The 14,912-nt window shown below is 39.3% G+C and overlaps 1 protein-coding gene across 2 annotated transcripts in view; it reads left to right on the plus strand.

Moving 5' to 3' along the window:
- PDHX (pyruvate dehydrogenase complex component X) overlaps positions 1 to 14,912 on the plus strand; it is a 61,791-nt gene that overhangs the window by 425 nt on the left and 46,454 nt on the right. Inside the window, exon 1 of one of the 2 annotated variants that reach the window (XM_019738597.3) lies at positions 70 to 300. The exons of the other annotated variant lie outside the window; for it this stretch is intronic. Within the exon in view, the coding sequence (XP_019594156.3) occupies positions 150 to 300 (151 nt within the window). The 5' untranslated portion in view covers positions 70 to 149. Of the gene's footprint in view, positions 1 to 69; positions 301 to 14,912 lie in introns of those variants that run through there. 2 annotated transcript variants of the gene reach the window in all.

The raw sequence follows: 14,912 nt of genomic DNA on the forward strand, positions 1-14,912 counted from the left end.
AGGCGGAGCTAGGGGGGGGCTTCGTGACTCGGAGACTCAACGGCGCGGCTGGCGTCTGTGGGGCGTGGCCAAGCGGGTGGGAGGCGGGGCTTGTGGGGTCTTGACAGAGATCGGGCTGTTCTGCTACAGCCGGTAAGAAGGCTGGGAAGATGGCCGCCTCCTGGAGGCTGGGCTGTGACCTGCCGATGCTGCGTTATCTCCTAGGCTTCGGCGGCGGGAGAGGCCTGGGGCTGGTTAAGGGGGCTCCTTTTGGCCGCGGAGCTAGTTGGAGATGGTTTCACAGCACGCAGTGGATGCGGGGTGAGTGACCGGGCTCCGCTCAGCTTCTCTCTGTAGCAGTGGGCCTGGGTCAGGGTCTTTCTGTTGAGGTCCTGCGTTTGGGTGAGGAGGTACTCGTTGCTCCCTGTTCCCTTGGCCTTTCCTCGGGGAGCGGTCCTCTGACTTGGTCGCCTGATAAGCGCATGCCGCCAAGGGCTTTCTTGGACGCTGGGAGAGTCTGACTCCGTCCCTGGCCCCCTGGTTGTATGGCTTCTTTGACCTTGCCTTGGAATTTGGGATTTTTTGTGAGGTGCGGGGATAGGTCCTTAACGCCCTTCTCTCAGGTACCTTCTTCGTCACGTCTCAGGTCCCTTTAGGGTTGTCGAGCATCTCTGTCGGGGAAAAGCTGCCCAAGGTTGCTGAGATTTAAAAGCCACTCTTAGCTGTCATTATTCATTCTCTTGGCCTGTCTCTATTGGAAGATCTCTTCTAGACCACTCTGTTTGCCCGACAACTAATAAAGGACTTAATTCGTAAATGCCTACCTCATCACAGACAGGTCTGGCAAAACATGAGCATGAAAGAAGGAAAATTTAGGAGGGGAATCATACCATGAAGTTTACTATAGAAAATTGGCCTTTAGTAATGATACTGACACAATTAACAATTCTTCCGGTATTTTATAGTCGGTAATACAATATTTTTCTTTACATGGGGTGGGATTATAGGGCTAATATTTTTTAAAGTGATGCATTCATTACCTGTCATACATTGTCCGTCCACAGAATGAATTTTAATCTAGAAAATTATGTGTAGTAAACATTGCCTACATATTCTGGGCTATCTGAGGCTCAGAAAAAAAAACAAGTTACACAAAGTTACGTGCTAAGAGGAATGCACTGAGATTTCTAAAGATTTGGTGATAGGAACAATTTATTTCAGTTTTTTCAGATTAATGTTTCATAAAATACTACTTGGAACTAACAGTAAATCTTTCTTTAACTGTCTATAGCATTCTCTTTCCTCCCTCCCCAGTTTGTGAAATATTGAACTTTCCTACAGCTCTCAAGAGATTCTGTCTGGGGTGGGGCTCAGCAATCTGCATTTTACAGACAGCCATAGATGAGTTTTGATGTTTTATGTTATTTTTTGATGGGCTGCTCTTTGAGACTCACTGCCTTAGAAAAGCATGGCATAGTAAAAGTTCAGTGTTGGAAATAATCTAGGAAGAGTGTTCTAACCTTGTTTGTACAACAGATCCTTTTGAGATCATTTAAATGCTCTAGATCCCCTACAGAGAAAGGGGCATATGTGGTTACACACAAAAATGTTCATGCAGGTTCAGGTGTTTTCCTTAGACCCAGTTTAAGGACTCCTGTCTTTAGAAACTCACTTAAGCAATCCTTATCTGATGGATCATGACATTTTACCTACCACCACCACCCCCCCCCCCGCCCCCATCACACACAAGATGAATAATTTGTCTAACTCTGCTTGAACATCATCCGTGAGGGAGAGGACACTACATCCCTATGAAGCTGTATTAGTTTCCTAGTGCCTTCCTCTTTCACATATAAAGACTGCATAGGCCCCACCTGGATAGAACAGGATGCTCTCCCCATTCTCAAGGTCAACTGTTTAGCAACCTTACTTGCATCTTGCTATGTAACATAACATTCACAGGTTCTGGGTGTTAGGACCTAGACATCTTTTGGGGGTCGGGGGGTTGTGGACATTAATTCTGCCTACCACAGAAGCTGTGTGTTGTTAGGGAGCTCTAAATTATTTGGAAGTTTTGGAATTTTTTCCTAATCCTGAGCCAAAATTTGTCTCCTGACTTTCACCTACAAGTTTTTTATTTTGCCTTGCTGAATACATGTGGCTGTGCTTGAGCTATTTGTTTTACAAAGCATGACTTTACATGCTGTTTGTTAATTTTTCCCTGAGTTTGGTAGAAATTGTTTCATAAAACTAAGCAATTATTTGGTGATCTATACATTATGTGAATTAAGTACGATTATTGAACTATTTCCTTTTTTTCCCCCATGTATCTATCCAGAATTTAAACATCTGTCAGATGGAAGTACCCTTGGAGTTTTGGTTTCCATAGATGTTTATTGGCATCATTTTTATGAGCTATGGCATATGCCATGGGCTTCGCACTTCCTATCACTCCTATTCTCTTCCCACAACAACCTAGTAAAGTTGGCATTAGCTGCATTTTACTGGACATTAATACTAAAAAGCCCAGAGAATTTAAGTGGATCTCCCAAAGCCACACAGCTATAATGGTAATGAACGGAAGAGGATATATGTATACCAGGGGTGCCAAAAAAATGTATTCACATTTTAAGAAAGGGGAAAACTATTAAAATTACGCTGATGGTAACCACTTTGAGCACCTCTTGTAATTGCAGAAGTCAAACGTGACTTGTATTCATCTTTTGTTATTGGTATATATATAACATTTACAATTTTAATATAGTATTTTCCTTTCTGAAAATGTGTATACATTTTTTTGGCACCCTCTGTGAGGTGTGTGTGTGTGTGTGCGTGTGTGTGTGTGTGTGTGTGAGATATAGATGTATACATATATATGGTATATATGGTATATACATATATGATATATATAGTTTTTATCTGGTTTAACAAATTCCTAACTTGTGTTCATTCTTTCAACTGAGATGCTTATTGAGAAGGCAGAGACTTACTGTTAGTCACCACTCTACTGACATTGTGTGAAGGAATGAACATGAGGCTACATGGTAGCCTGCTTGGAAATTAGTTGGCCTACAGACTGAAACAGATTCTCTGTATTCTGGCAGATGGCCCATTTAATCATACATAGCTTCTGGAAATGCAGTCCTAAATTCTGTATAGGTCTTATCTTCAAGATGTAGATAAGTCTGCTTAGGGAGATACACAATGAGGGCATGATTTCAGCAGTGTTTGCAATGAGCTCTGAGGGGTAAGTTCAGGTAAAGGAGTATAGAAGAAGGCTTCCAAGAGGTGGCACAGTCCTTCCAGGCTAAAAGAATAGCAGACACAAAGGCCTAGAGGCCAGGTGTGGTATTTACATAAGTGACAGCACATTTGTAAACAGTTTTTCAACCTAATCTAGGCAATTAAATTTGAAGAGTTTCCATTGCTGCTCTTTCAGACTAAATGGCATGGTTCGGAATTTAATTAATTGATAACTAATAAGATGTTAATAATATTGGTTTTAAGTTGTCTCTGAGGAAGAATATATTGAATTTAAAATAATGTGAGTAGAAAAGTAAATGAGGTTCAACTCTGCTGTGCTTTGCCTAATATATAATTACAGACCTTGCATGTTATAGACAAATCTAGGAATGCTAAAAATCTAGGAAGTTATAAAAGGGCACAGAGGTCCACAGTAGGATTGCATAATGGCAGCCAATCAACTGACCTACATCAGTTTAGAAGAACATTAAATTTATTGACAACATTTAGAAACTAGGAACTTTACATAAAAATCTAGATTTTTGGCTTCTCTTGAAAATTCAAAGTTAGGGCCTGTCTGGGGAAGTTGGTTGAGTCTGAGAAATGGTTGTTCTCCTTAGGGAGGAAATTGCTGTCTAGTTCACCGCTGTCTCCTGCACTCTATTGCTTCTCAGTCAGCATGGCTGAGTGGGCCTTGGTATATGTCATCACCTCTAATTGTCTTCTCTTGTTTTGTTCTTTGAAAGCACAAAACAAAAGATAGACCAGGAAAATGGCAGAGAACAGATATTATGTGTATGTAAAGGCAGAACATTCTTACAGATTTAATATGAAAAGAAAGCATGCCTGGATCTAATGAAATAAAATCCTTGAGATGCTCTTAGCCCACTTCTCTCTGTAGACATCTGGGTTTTCACAGCTGTTCTATAACAAAGAGGCAACTTCTTTGATAAGAGTTGGTAGTATGGTTTTTCTGCCAAAACATGGATGCTATTTTAGGCCTGGTCCTTATTAAGTGCTTCTGTGCTGGTACTGGTAAGACTGATACTGTTGTTTGAGTTCTCTTTTAACTGTGGAAACAGAAACACACAGACTAGCTGAAGTAAAAAGAGAATTTATTAGAAGGATACGCCACCACCCGTGAAGTGCTGCTGCACCATGGGGGAGCTACGCTGATGAGTTCCTCCATTTCTTCTAGGGCTCCCATTGTCTTCTTTCTTTTTCTCTCATTTACTTTGTTTTCCTCCCCAAACTTGCCAACCTGCTTACTCATAGCTTTTCTTGCTCTCTATTTAATGTCAGCTTGTCTTGCATTAATGCTGATTCAGGCCCTTCTACCCCATTCAATTTCAGTTTAGTTCAAGCGGGCACTATCATTTCTGTGATCTAATTCCAGATTCCCTGGAGAGAGAAGCTGATGGCCCCAATGTAGATCCGTTGTGCAGGACACAGGGCTGATTCTTTCAAAGGCTGCAGTTTGGACATTTTCTTTAGAAAGGAAGTATGAGTTGGGAATCAGTGATTGGCATGTCTGATACCATGACAGTCTGATTAAAGTAGGACAGTATTTTGTTTCTAGGGTAAGTAATGACTAAGCACAATGGAGGATTGATCACCTAAGCAAAGCAGATCTAGGTTACTCAGTAGTTGAGATGTGTGGCTACGCAAGGGAAATAGGAAGGGGATAAATGAGATCCTAGTAGAAGCGGCAGCATGAGCAACTAATAAAATTTGGTTTACAGGAAGTACGTAGTACGTATGTGCATTGCTTTAAAACATTTCATGCTGTATATGAAAGTGGGACATTCCAAGTACTCACTATTTGCCAGGCCTCATTTTAGATTCTTTACTTGCATGACTTCTGATCATCATGAGAACCCCGCAAGGGTTGCTTATGTTTTATGGGTGAAGAAAGAAAGACTGGGTGAGGTTCAGCTGTTTACCCAAGGTTCATAAGTGAACGACTGCTTTGTTACTATGCACTTGATGATATCCAGGTATCCTTGTTGGATATCTTGGAGTGGATTAACCTTTTGCTAATCAAGGGACTGCATACTAGACAGAATATTTGTGTCCCCCTCAAACCCAAATGTTGAAATTGATGCCCAGTGTGATGGTATTAGGAGGCAGGGGCCTCTGGGAGGTACTTAGGCCATGAGGGGAGCCCCCATGAATGGGATTAGTGCCTTTATTAAAAAGATGCCACAGCGTTCCCTAGCCAGACCTTGCTGTGAGGCGAGAAGGTGCTCTCTATGAAATAGGAAGTGGGCCCCTATCAGTCATCACACCAAATCTGCCAGCGTTGTGATCTTGGACTTCTCAGCCTCCAGAACTATGAGAAATAAATGTTTATAAGGCAGCAGTCTGAAGTATTTTTGTTACAGCAGCCCGAGCAGACTGAGACACTGGTCGGTGGGGTCACTGACGCAGAGCACGTGTTCACAGGAAGCATGTGCCGCTGAACGAAACTGGGTCTCTGCGAGCAAGAAGGAAGTCCGGGGAGTGGGTTTGGGAATAATACGCATTTATTGAGAGCTCACTACGTCCCACGTGCCCTTCTCAGCACTTCCCATGAATTAACCCATTAATACTCCCAACCACTCATGCTGTGCTCTGACGATAGAGCTCCAGTTTCAACCCAGGTCTGCGTTAACACCAAAGCCCGTTTCCTTAAGCACCGTCCGGTTTAATGTCAAGTGATACCTTAGTTGTAGACGGCAGCAAAACAGTGTCAGCATGCTGAAGTTTTGTTCACCGTGTGTATATTCTAAGGGAACACTTACGCCTTTTTTTTTTTTTTAATGAAATGAGACGTTTTAGTACAAGAGTATTTTAGTGACAGTTGTGGTATCATCATTTTAGAACAATTTAAGATACTACAATTCTAGACTGTATAAAGGGTGGCAGGACCATTTAAGAGAGTGAGAGTCTATGTCAATGGCCTCCTATCTACGTTTCTAACATGATGTACTGTTACATATGCCTTATTGGTATTCTGAGTTTCATTTGCCTTTGATAAAATTTTTATGTTTCGCTAGACTCTTAAGTGGAGGGGTGATTTTTTTTTTTTTTTTTTTGCCTTTGTTCCACGATGACAAAATAAACTGGGATTCATGTAGAATTTTAATTTTATAGTTTAGTAACAGGAAGACTGGTATTGCAAGCAGACTCCTCTTCTGAAGCTCACTCCCCTCTCCCTCCAGCCTCCTGCTTATGCTGCCCATTGGCAGAGCCCAGCCTGAGGCCAAACTACAAGGAAGCCTCCTTTTTTTTTTTTTAATCAAATTATTAATACATGCACATGGGGAATTCACAAAAGCATGAAAATTCCAAAGACGGTGAAGCTTCACTGGGTATATATGCCATTTTAGACAAAAGAGAAAAGTAGAGAACTGGGTGTTAGATTTCAGAAGCGAGAATGGGTCGTTTAGAGGTCGCTGAGGAAGAACACAACACACACGGCAGGAACATTCTTGCTGGGCACCTCAGAAACAGTGGGACATGTGGGGTATCTCGCTAACAAGCCCCTGCTTTACAGCCTCCCGTCTACCACACTTAATTCAGAATTGGCTAAGGTGAATATAGTAAGATGTCTTTCCTGGAGCAGGTTTTTTCCATCTGAATCTTTCAGGCAGGAAGGGGGGGGGGGCAGGGGGCATCAAAGGTTCTTTCTGAGTCTTATTTTTTAATAAGCAGCTTAAAATTAATGTCCTAAAGGCAGCTTTAGGTTGACAAAACTTTGTTCCCCTTCAAGTGCGTGCTCTGGTAAATAATCATTATGACTTTATAAATAGTTCACTTTTTAAAAAAGGTTTTCTTGGTTTTTCACCAGCACTATTTGCCAATCCATGAGGTTTAGCAGAAACATGGATTCAGAAGAGCTGACAACGTGGATTCAGAAAAGCGATGATTTTAGTCTTGTGCACTGTTCAGTAATGTTTGTTGAATACTGAATGATGGGAGTATAATGGGTCATCTAGTCCAGTAAACCATCTGCTACTTGTACCTCCTTTAGACCATTCCCTGCCCACTGATAGGCAAGGAAGCCTACTGAGGTAGCCCGTACCCTAATGTGGGGAGGGTTGAGGAGCGACCTCCCATGTCCACCTGACCAACCCCCATCAGTCATTACACCTTATTGTCTCAATTTTAGCACTAAAACCATTAAGTACCGTCATACAGATTAAGTACCGTCATGGTAAGGGAGGGAGTATAACTACTCTTGCAAGACTCAAGTGTAGTTTTCCTAGATTGTATCCTTAGCTCAGTGTCTTGCACAAGAGTAAGCACAGGGTTTTTATAATGGACCTGATTTTTAATCGGATTTTTCTGTCTACATTAGAGTAGCTCAGTAGGAATCTATGTAATTTATAAGGCTCTTTGGGCACTTTTTATGGGGAGAAATATTTTCCTTTTGGTACTGTGGCATCTAGTTTTGATTTTGATTTTCAATTGTACTCCTAACTAGAATCATCCTTGACTCCTGACTTTCATATGCCACATCTAATCTATCAGAAATTCCTACTAGCTCTACCTTTTCAATGTCATCTGACCACTCCTCACTATGGCTACCACTACCAACTAAACTGGTCCAAGCTACGACCATCTCCAATCTAGATGATTGCGGGAGTGTCCTGTTAGATATTGCTGCTACCACCCTCAGCCCTGTACCGACTGTTTCCCACACAGCTTTCAGTGCTGCTTGTAATTGTAAGTCAGATCATGTCACTGCCGAAAACCCTCCAAGAGCTTCTCATTAATCTCAGAATCAAGTCTGAAGTCCTTACTGTGGTTCACAAGGCGCAATATGATACGAATGCCGTCCAGCTCTCTGACCTCAGCCCTCGCTGCGCCTCTCCTCACTCACTCCACTCCAGCTTGCCGGCTCTTTCGTGTGTTTTGAACGTACCAAGCACACTCTACTCTTTGTTTTACAAGGCTGTTCCATCAGATATGTGCATGGTGTCCTCCATTCAACTCTACTTTTTTTTTTCAGGGAAGGCCTTCTCTGATCAACTGATAAAATAGTTCCTGCACTGTCATTTTTGTCCCCTTACCTTCCTTTCTTTTCTTAGTTCATATCGTCACTAAACATTTATTTTCTGTCTCCCCACTTGGGAAGGTAAGCTCCATGAGAAGTGGGGGTTTTGTCTGTTTTGATTTCCTTTTGGTATCTCCACCCCCTAGAAGATCACCTACCTAACACTTGCTAGGTACTGAATAAATATTTGTTGAATAAATGAGCAAATGAACAAACAGTTCTTGTCTTTCTCCTCCTTCACTCTATTCCTGTGCATTAAATGTCCTTTCAGAAATGCCCACAGCCTGCCTTAAAACCCTTCCATTCCTCTCTCAACACTGTTGGGATGAAGGCAGCTGATTAGAAGGATCTGGGCCCTAGCTGGCTTTTCGGTCTCTTTGGACAAATGGTCTAATTGAGAACAGGAAACATTCATGGGTATCATCACTTGGTCCTTAAAATCCCATTATTTTAGCTTTTCTGTGAGGTTTATAGTTGCAACCATGTCAAAGCATGTGAATTTTTTGGGGTGGTGGTGGTGTGCAAAATAGACTTGTGAATATTAACCATCTATGTGGAACTGCAGACAAGTTCTGTTTTCTATTGTGGTTATTTCTCTTGCTCAAAAATGTTTTCATGGTTTTCCATTGCTGTCAAACGTCAAACCCATTAACTAGGTATTGAAGTGTATTATCATAATACCACAGTATTATGAGGTACTGTGAGGTACTATAAACTAGTATAAGGTAGTACTTCCAAAATGCTTGTTTTACTTCCGTGGGCCACTGAAACGCCTGCCAGTGATTTTTACGAGAGTTTGGTTTTCAGATGTGAAATACAGTTAAACTAGAGGTTATGAGTTAGTGTCCTTTTGCTGCGAGAACAAGGCTGAATTAGGTAACAGAGAAGAGTGGGCTAAAAAGCTAAAAGGAACCTGTGAATCCATCTCATTACTGGAAGAAGGAATGGTAAGGAAGGATATTGTGATACCCCCAGCCGACTGTCTGCCCGCCTTCAGAAGCCCACCCTCTTAACCATAGCTGCGCTGCCTGTCAATCAATAGCCAACATGTCTGAGTCGGACTTCCTTTTGCCAGGCCCCATGGTAAAGACTTTGCGTGTGTTACCTAATTTAATCCTCACAAAGCTGTATTTTACAGAACAGACAACTGAGGCACAGCATGATTAAGTAACTTGTAAGTAGTGGTCTGTAATTTGAACCTAACCAGTTTGGCTCCAGTGCCTGTTACCTAAATCACTGTGGTATGCTGCTGCTTGTTAAATTTTCTCTTTTAATTACTCATTTTATTAAACAATAAAATATTATAACACAGTAATACATGCATCTGGTTTAAGTAGTCAAATAGTACTAAAAGGCTTAGCACAGTGGTCTGTGCCCCGTCTCTTCCTACTTCCCCAGACGTCGTCTTCCTTAGAAGCGACAAGTTTTGTTTCTTCTGGTGGTTGCTCTTCTAGTTCTGTTTCATTCAGTGCTACTCCCCATGTTTTCCCTCCCCCATTCTTCTAATGTAGTTCTTTTGTAATTCTTAGTTAAATCCAAATTCATTGTTGATGCTAAACAAATATTACACAACTGAGGATTGTCATACATTGTCCCATATAATGATTGTTACCTTTATTTTTGCTTTTCCTGACATTGTTGTCTTTTAAATTTTTTCTTTGGTTTTCTGTGTAACGACTGCTGGTTCATCTCACACCATTTAATCGCTTTCAGCGCAATTTTCTGTATTGTCAGTCACATCAGATCATCTCTCAGTTAACCTATTTGGCACTGCCCATATGTCCCAGGTCTGTGGACTGAACCTCCATTCCAAAGGTTCTCGCTCTTACCCTCTCCAGAAAAAAAAATCTCCAGTCTTTCAGTCTTCTGTTGAACGAGGGGGGGTTGTTACCCAGCACTGGATCTGGTTTTCTAGAATCTTATTAATCAATTATTACTCATCTATTTACTTTCCTGTTTGCAAAATTGTATGCCGTTGTCCCTTCTTTACTCTCTGTGTGTCTAAAAATAACAAAAACAAAAGCACATTTTTACATAGTGTTAGATAAGTTTTGGAGAGAGAGTGAAACTGGGTAAATTTATTGTAGAAAATTAACATGTAGATTATAAGAAACAAAAGTAATGAAAAGCACTTATAACATCACCAACTAGAGATAACTACGATTGTCATTTTGGAGTATATCCTTTCAGTCTTTTTGTGTGTACAAGCTAAGCAAGTAGAAATTAGATTATGCCCTATATACTGTTGCGGGGCATCTTTTTATATGTTTGTACCATGCCAAGACTTACAAATGCTATTCTCACAGACTATTTATTGTGCATACATTTTCTGTTGTCATCCATTGATATTTTCAAAGTATTTTTGCACCAGGACCACACCAAAATAACTATTTGAACAAAGAAGACTTACGTGACAAGCACCCATTAAAAAAATTGCTTTAGCTGCTTTGATTCAAAACTGCATTGTTAATATTCTGTACCCTGGTGTTGGTTTTTAAATGACCTGTATACTTCATTCCGCTTTACTTATTCGGCCAGCAGGTGGCAGGATTGTTTTATTTGCACAGAAGTTTTAAAGGTTCAATTTTATTTAATGAGTTCTTGCCTTGAAAAGAGAGGTGATTAAATGAGCAGTATCTCTCCCTATTGGAAAAGAAGCAAATTAATGTTCGGGGAGCCACATTAAGAAAGTACTGGGTAATTTCCTTCTTCATTTGATCTATCTTCATGAGTTTTGTGTTTGGATTATAGTCATATAGGGGGACGAGAGCATGACGCTCAAGCTGTACCATATGTGAAACTGCTGAATTCCCTTAATTACTGTAGTCAGCTTAATGGAGTTGAGATCTGCTTCATATTAGCCACACAGCAATTTGTTCTGCATTTGTATGTTGCCTGCTTATATAATCTTTTTTCAAATCTGGAGAACTTTTAGAACTTATGTATAGGTCATCAATTTAAAGCTTTGATATAATTGATTTTGCTGAAGTATAGGTGTTTTGCTCTTAGGATAAAAGAAATACTTTAGGGAACAAGAAACTAGAATTGGGTTAGTGTACTATATTTGATGTTGAAAACAGAATTATGCTGTAGAAAGATTGGAAGAGTAGATTTGAAGAATGTAGGAATTGCTTAGAGAAACTGTTATAAAATTCAGCGATTGATAGATTGCTTGTGTGCCCAATATGGCAGGTAAAGCAGCAATATGGTAAGCAAAAATTTTAATTTATTGTGTCAGTCTATTGAGGAAAAAAAGATTACGACAGTTCAAATGACTTGTGACACTCTACTTTTAAAACCAGTATGTTTAAATATAAACTGGAAATGTAATTACCCTAGTCATAAATATTTTTTAAACTGCTCCAGAAGGACAGACTTTATAAACCATTAGTATAGCTTGTTAGCTTGATAGAAAGGAGTAGAACACTAAAATGACTACAAAAGGGTTACATTCTGACTAAATTTGGGGTAATTTTTACTAAATGGGGTATTTTTACTAATTGAAATAAACTGTATGACCAGTGGAGGAAAAAAACACATTTTCTTTTTTCTTATCCATAGTTGTGCCCAGTTATTAGTAGGAAATATAATCGGTGCACATTTCAAGGCCTCCTCGATTTGACAGGAGAAAGGTAGAAGGTACTGCTCACTGAAATGAAAAGGGAAGGTGTATTTAATTTGTAATGAAATTAAATAATATTAGGTGTAGGTTAAAATTCCAAGGAGTCTAGAAAACCCCACGCTATCTCAATAGAATTGATGGCAGCCGGAAAGGGCGGATATTAATTATGTGCAGACCTGTCACTCAAAGCTGATATTATGCTTGTATAATTAATTTTCCACTGGAAAAAATGCATTTGAAAAAGATGTGTATAACGTTCCAGTTAGAAGAGGACATATTAGAATGAAATATTATTAATAAATTAATGCTTATGTTTGATAGTTTGATATTATTTTCTTGCATGACAGTCTGAGGATAGATTGGTTCATCAGAAAACACATTTCACATTTTACTTTCTATAATAATCCAGTATAATCAATCAAGAGATAGTACTGAATAATGGAGATGTCCAAAATGTCTTTCTTTGTTTTTTGTCACCTTCGTTTTAGAGTAAGGATAGTGATCTATTACACAATTTTTATATTTTATTGTCATTATTCAGAGAAGCAATTTCAGTTCATCCATGAAGAGTAGCTGTATGAGGAATGGTTATGTTCTTTTTATTTTTAAAATCTGAAAAATTTTGAGGCTTTTGAGATGGTAATTTGGAGAATAATACTTAATAAATGCGAAAGTTTTATAATGTAGCCCTTATATCAAGAATAATGGAAATGTGAAGGTTTCATTGGTGAGAGATTATAATAGCAGATAGAATTATAAAATAAATATGAATTGTATCCTGGCAACTAGAACCAAGATGCAAAAATATTGAAGACAGATTTTGTTTTGAGAGAATTGATTTAATGTTTGTCATGTGTTGAATTTAGACGTAGAATCATTGAAGTCCATTTATTTTGCTTCTTTGAAGTGGAATGCTGTTTGATATAAATTTAATATGTATGTGATTATGAACTATTCTATCTCATAATGCCAACCTTGCACTTTATGATAGAAGCAACATATTGGGACTTGTAACCAGTGTTTTTCAAGAAGAGAAGAGGCTGGCCTCTTACATGGTGCGATTAGATTGTAGGTTTTTTATTTATTTGCTTGCCTTTTTTTTTTTTTTTTTTTTTTTTGGTCACTATAAGCTTTAAAAAATTAAATGCTGAAGCTTAAGCTGGCTCTGCATTCATTAGGCAAATGTTTTTATTTGTCTTCTTTAACAAACCATGTGAAAATGAAAAAGGTACTAGATACTAGATACATAAATAATATAGGGGATTAAAAAGCTCATTTTATTATTTCCAAACTTATTGACTGTATCAAGCTTTGAGCACTTTTTAAGAATTCTTGCAGTTAAGCTTAGGCTTGTTATGGTTTGCAAAGATTTGGACATGCATTGCTAATGTCACAATATAAGTTTGCCTGTGTGTGTGTTTTCCCTAAGCGCATCTGCCTAATTCTAATTCACTCCAGAATTTAGTGCTCCAGTGTTTTATAGACAACAATGTGCATTGTAGTCTGCGTTATTTTCTACCCATTCAGTATCTTATTGTGCCTCTTTTAGTCCATGGGGACTTACTTTGCTAAGGAAAAAAAAAAGATTTTTTAAAGCTATAAGAATTCTAGTCATAATTTGCTTTTCAACTAGAGGGCGCTTGACATGAAATGAAACTGTTTGAATAAAAGTTACTGAGAGACATAATGCCCAGGTTCTTCAGTCTCTTCTGAGCTAACTGTGCTTTAATAATAAATCAGGAGTTAGGAAACTCACTGTGGCTATTTCTTTTCTCTCTCTTATTTCCAAGATATAATGCACTTAAAGGTGACCTGTCCTCTTCTACATTCAGAATATTCATTGTCAGTAGGAAGAGTGGTTTCTTAGTGCAGGAATTCTTTATGCCCAAGGTAGGGAGAGGGTTTATTAGGATGTTTGATTGGACATAAGAAGAATGCACACATGTATTTGATCTGTCTGGTTTGCTGTGTCTGAATTTCTGGGTGAGTGTGCTAAAAATAACCAGCGATGAGTTGATGGTCTTTATTGTAGTTAATGATGGGAGGTGTATAATGTAATAGAGGACAGCCTCTTATCCCTTGTCTGGATTATAGTTTTCTCATTGATAAAATGGGCATGTTGACTTGGAGTTTGGTCTGGGCTCTATGATTGTTGGGCTATTAGGAATGATGATTTTCCTTTTCTCTCCTTAGAGTTTGGGGCCAGTTGAGAGAGGCGAAAAAAAGCTCATAGAGATCAAAAGTAACAGTTGTAATGCTGAGGGTTTTATTGGGTTGGAGAATGTGACTTAGATCTGTGGCCTTCCGTTGTTGAACTTGCCAGTACAAGTCCATGTTTAGACTTCGGGCTTTTGTTTGAGAGGGAGAGTTTGTGTGTACAAAGCAAACACACATACCTGAGTTGCTTCCTCACCCAGTGGGTCCTGATGGACAGAAAGGTGGGCTTGTTATCTGCCTTTGAAAGGCAGGTCTGTTTACTCCTAGTACATGGAGGAGCTGAAAGGAAACTGCAGGTTACCTACAGTTTATGCAGTTCTTAAAGAAAATGAGGAAAAGGCTGAGGCAGGTATATGCTCTGGTCCTTTTCACAGTCCTTTACAGAGGAGAGAGTGAAAAAGAGAAAAAGGACAGAAGCCTCCTTCCAAATGCTTCAGAGATGGAACGCCTTTATCATGAAGCCATAGGAACTCTCCATTTGCAATTACAGTATAATTAGTTCAGTTTCCCAAAGGAAATAGTTAACCTCATTTAATATTAGTGTTCAGTACCCTTGCTTTTGACCCTTAAACGTCAATGGGAAAAAAACCAAAACCATGCTGTCTTCTTCCACATTTAAAATACGTTAGATATACAATCATGTTTTGCTTTTGGGGGTCAGATAGTTGAATAATTAATAGGTTAGAATAGGTTCTTTGGAAGATTCCATGGAATGTAATTTGTTACCATGGTTACTCATAGAGCTGGAAGGTGCTGTTAACTATTTTACTAGTGTGAACTTTACATAACTTGTAATCTAACACTGTGTAC

This window comes from Rhinolophus sinicus, chromosome 14, assembly GCF_057876585.1.
Source record: "Rhinolophus sinicus isolate RSI-liver-muscle chromosome 14, RSI-T2T, whole genome shotgun sequence".
NCBI classification, from domain to species: domain Eukaryota; kingdom Metazoa; phylum Chordata; class Mammalia; order Chiroptera; family Rhinolophidae; genus Rhinolophus; species Rhinolophus sinicus.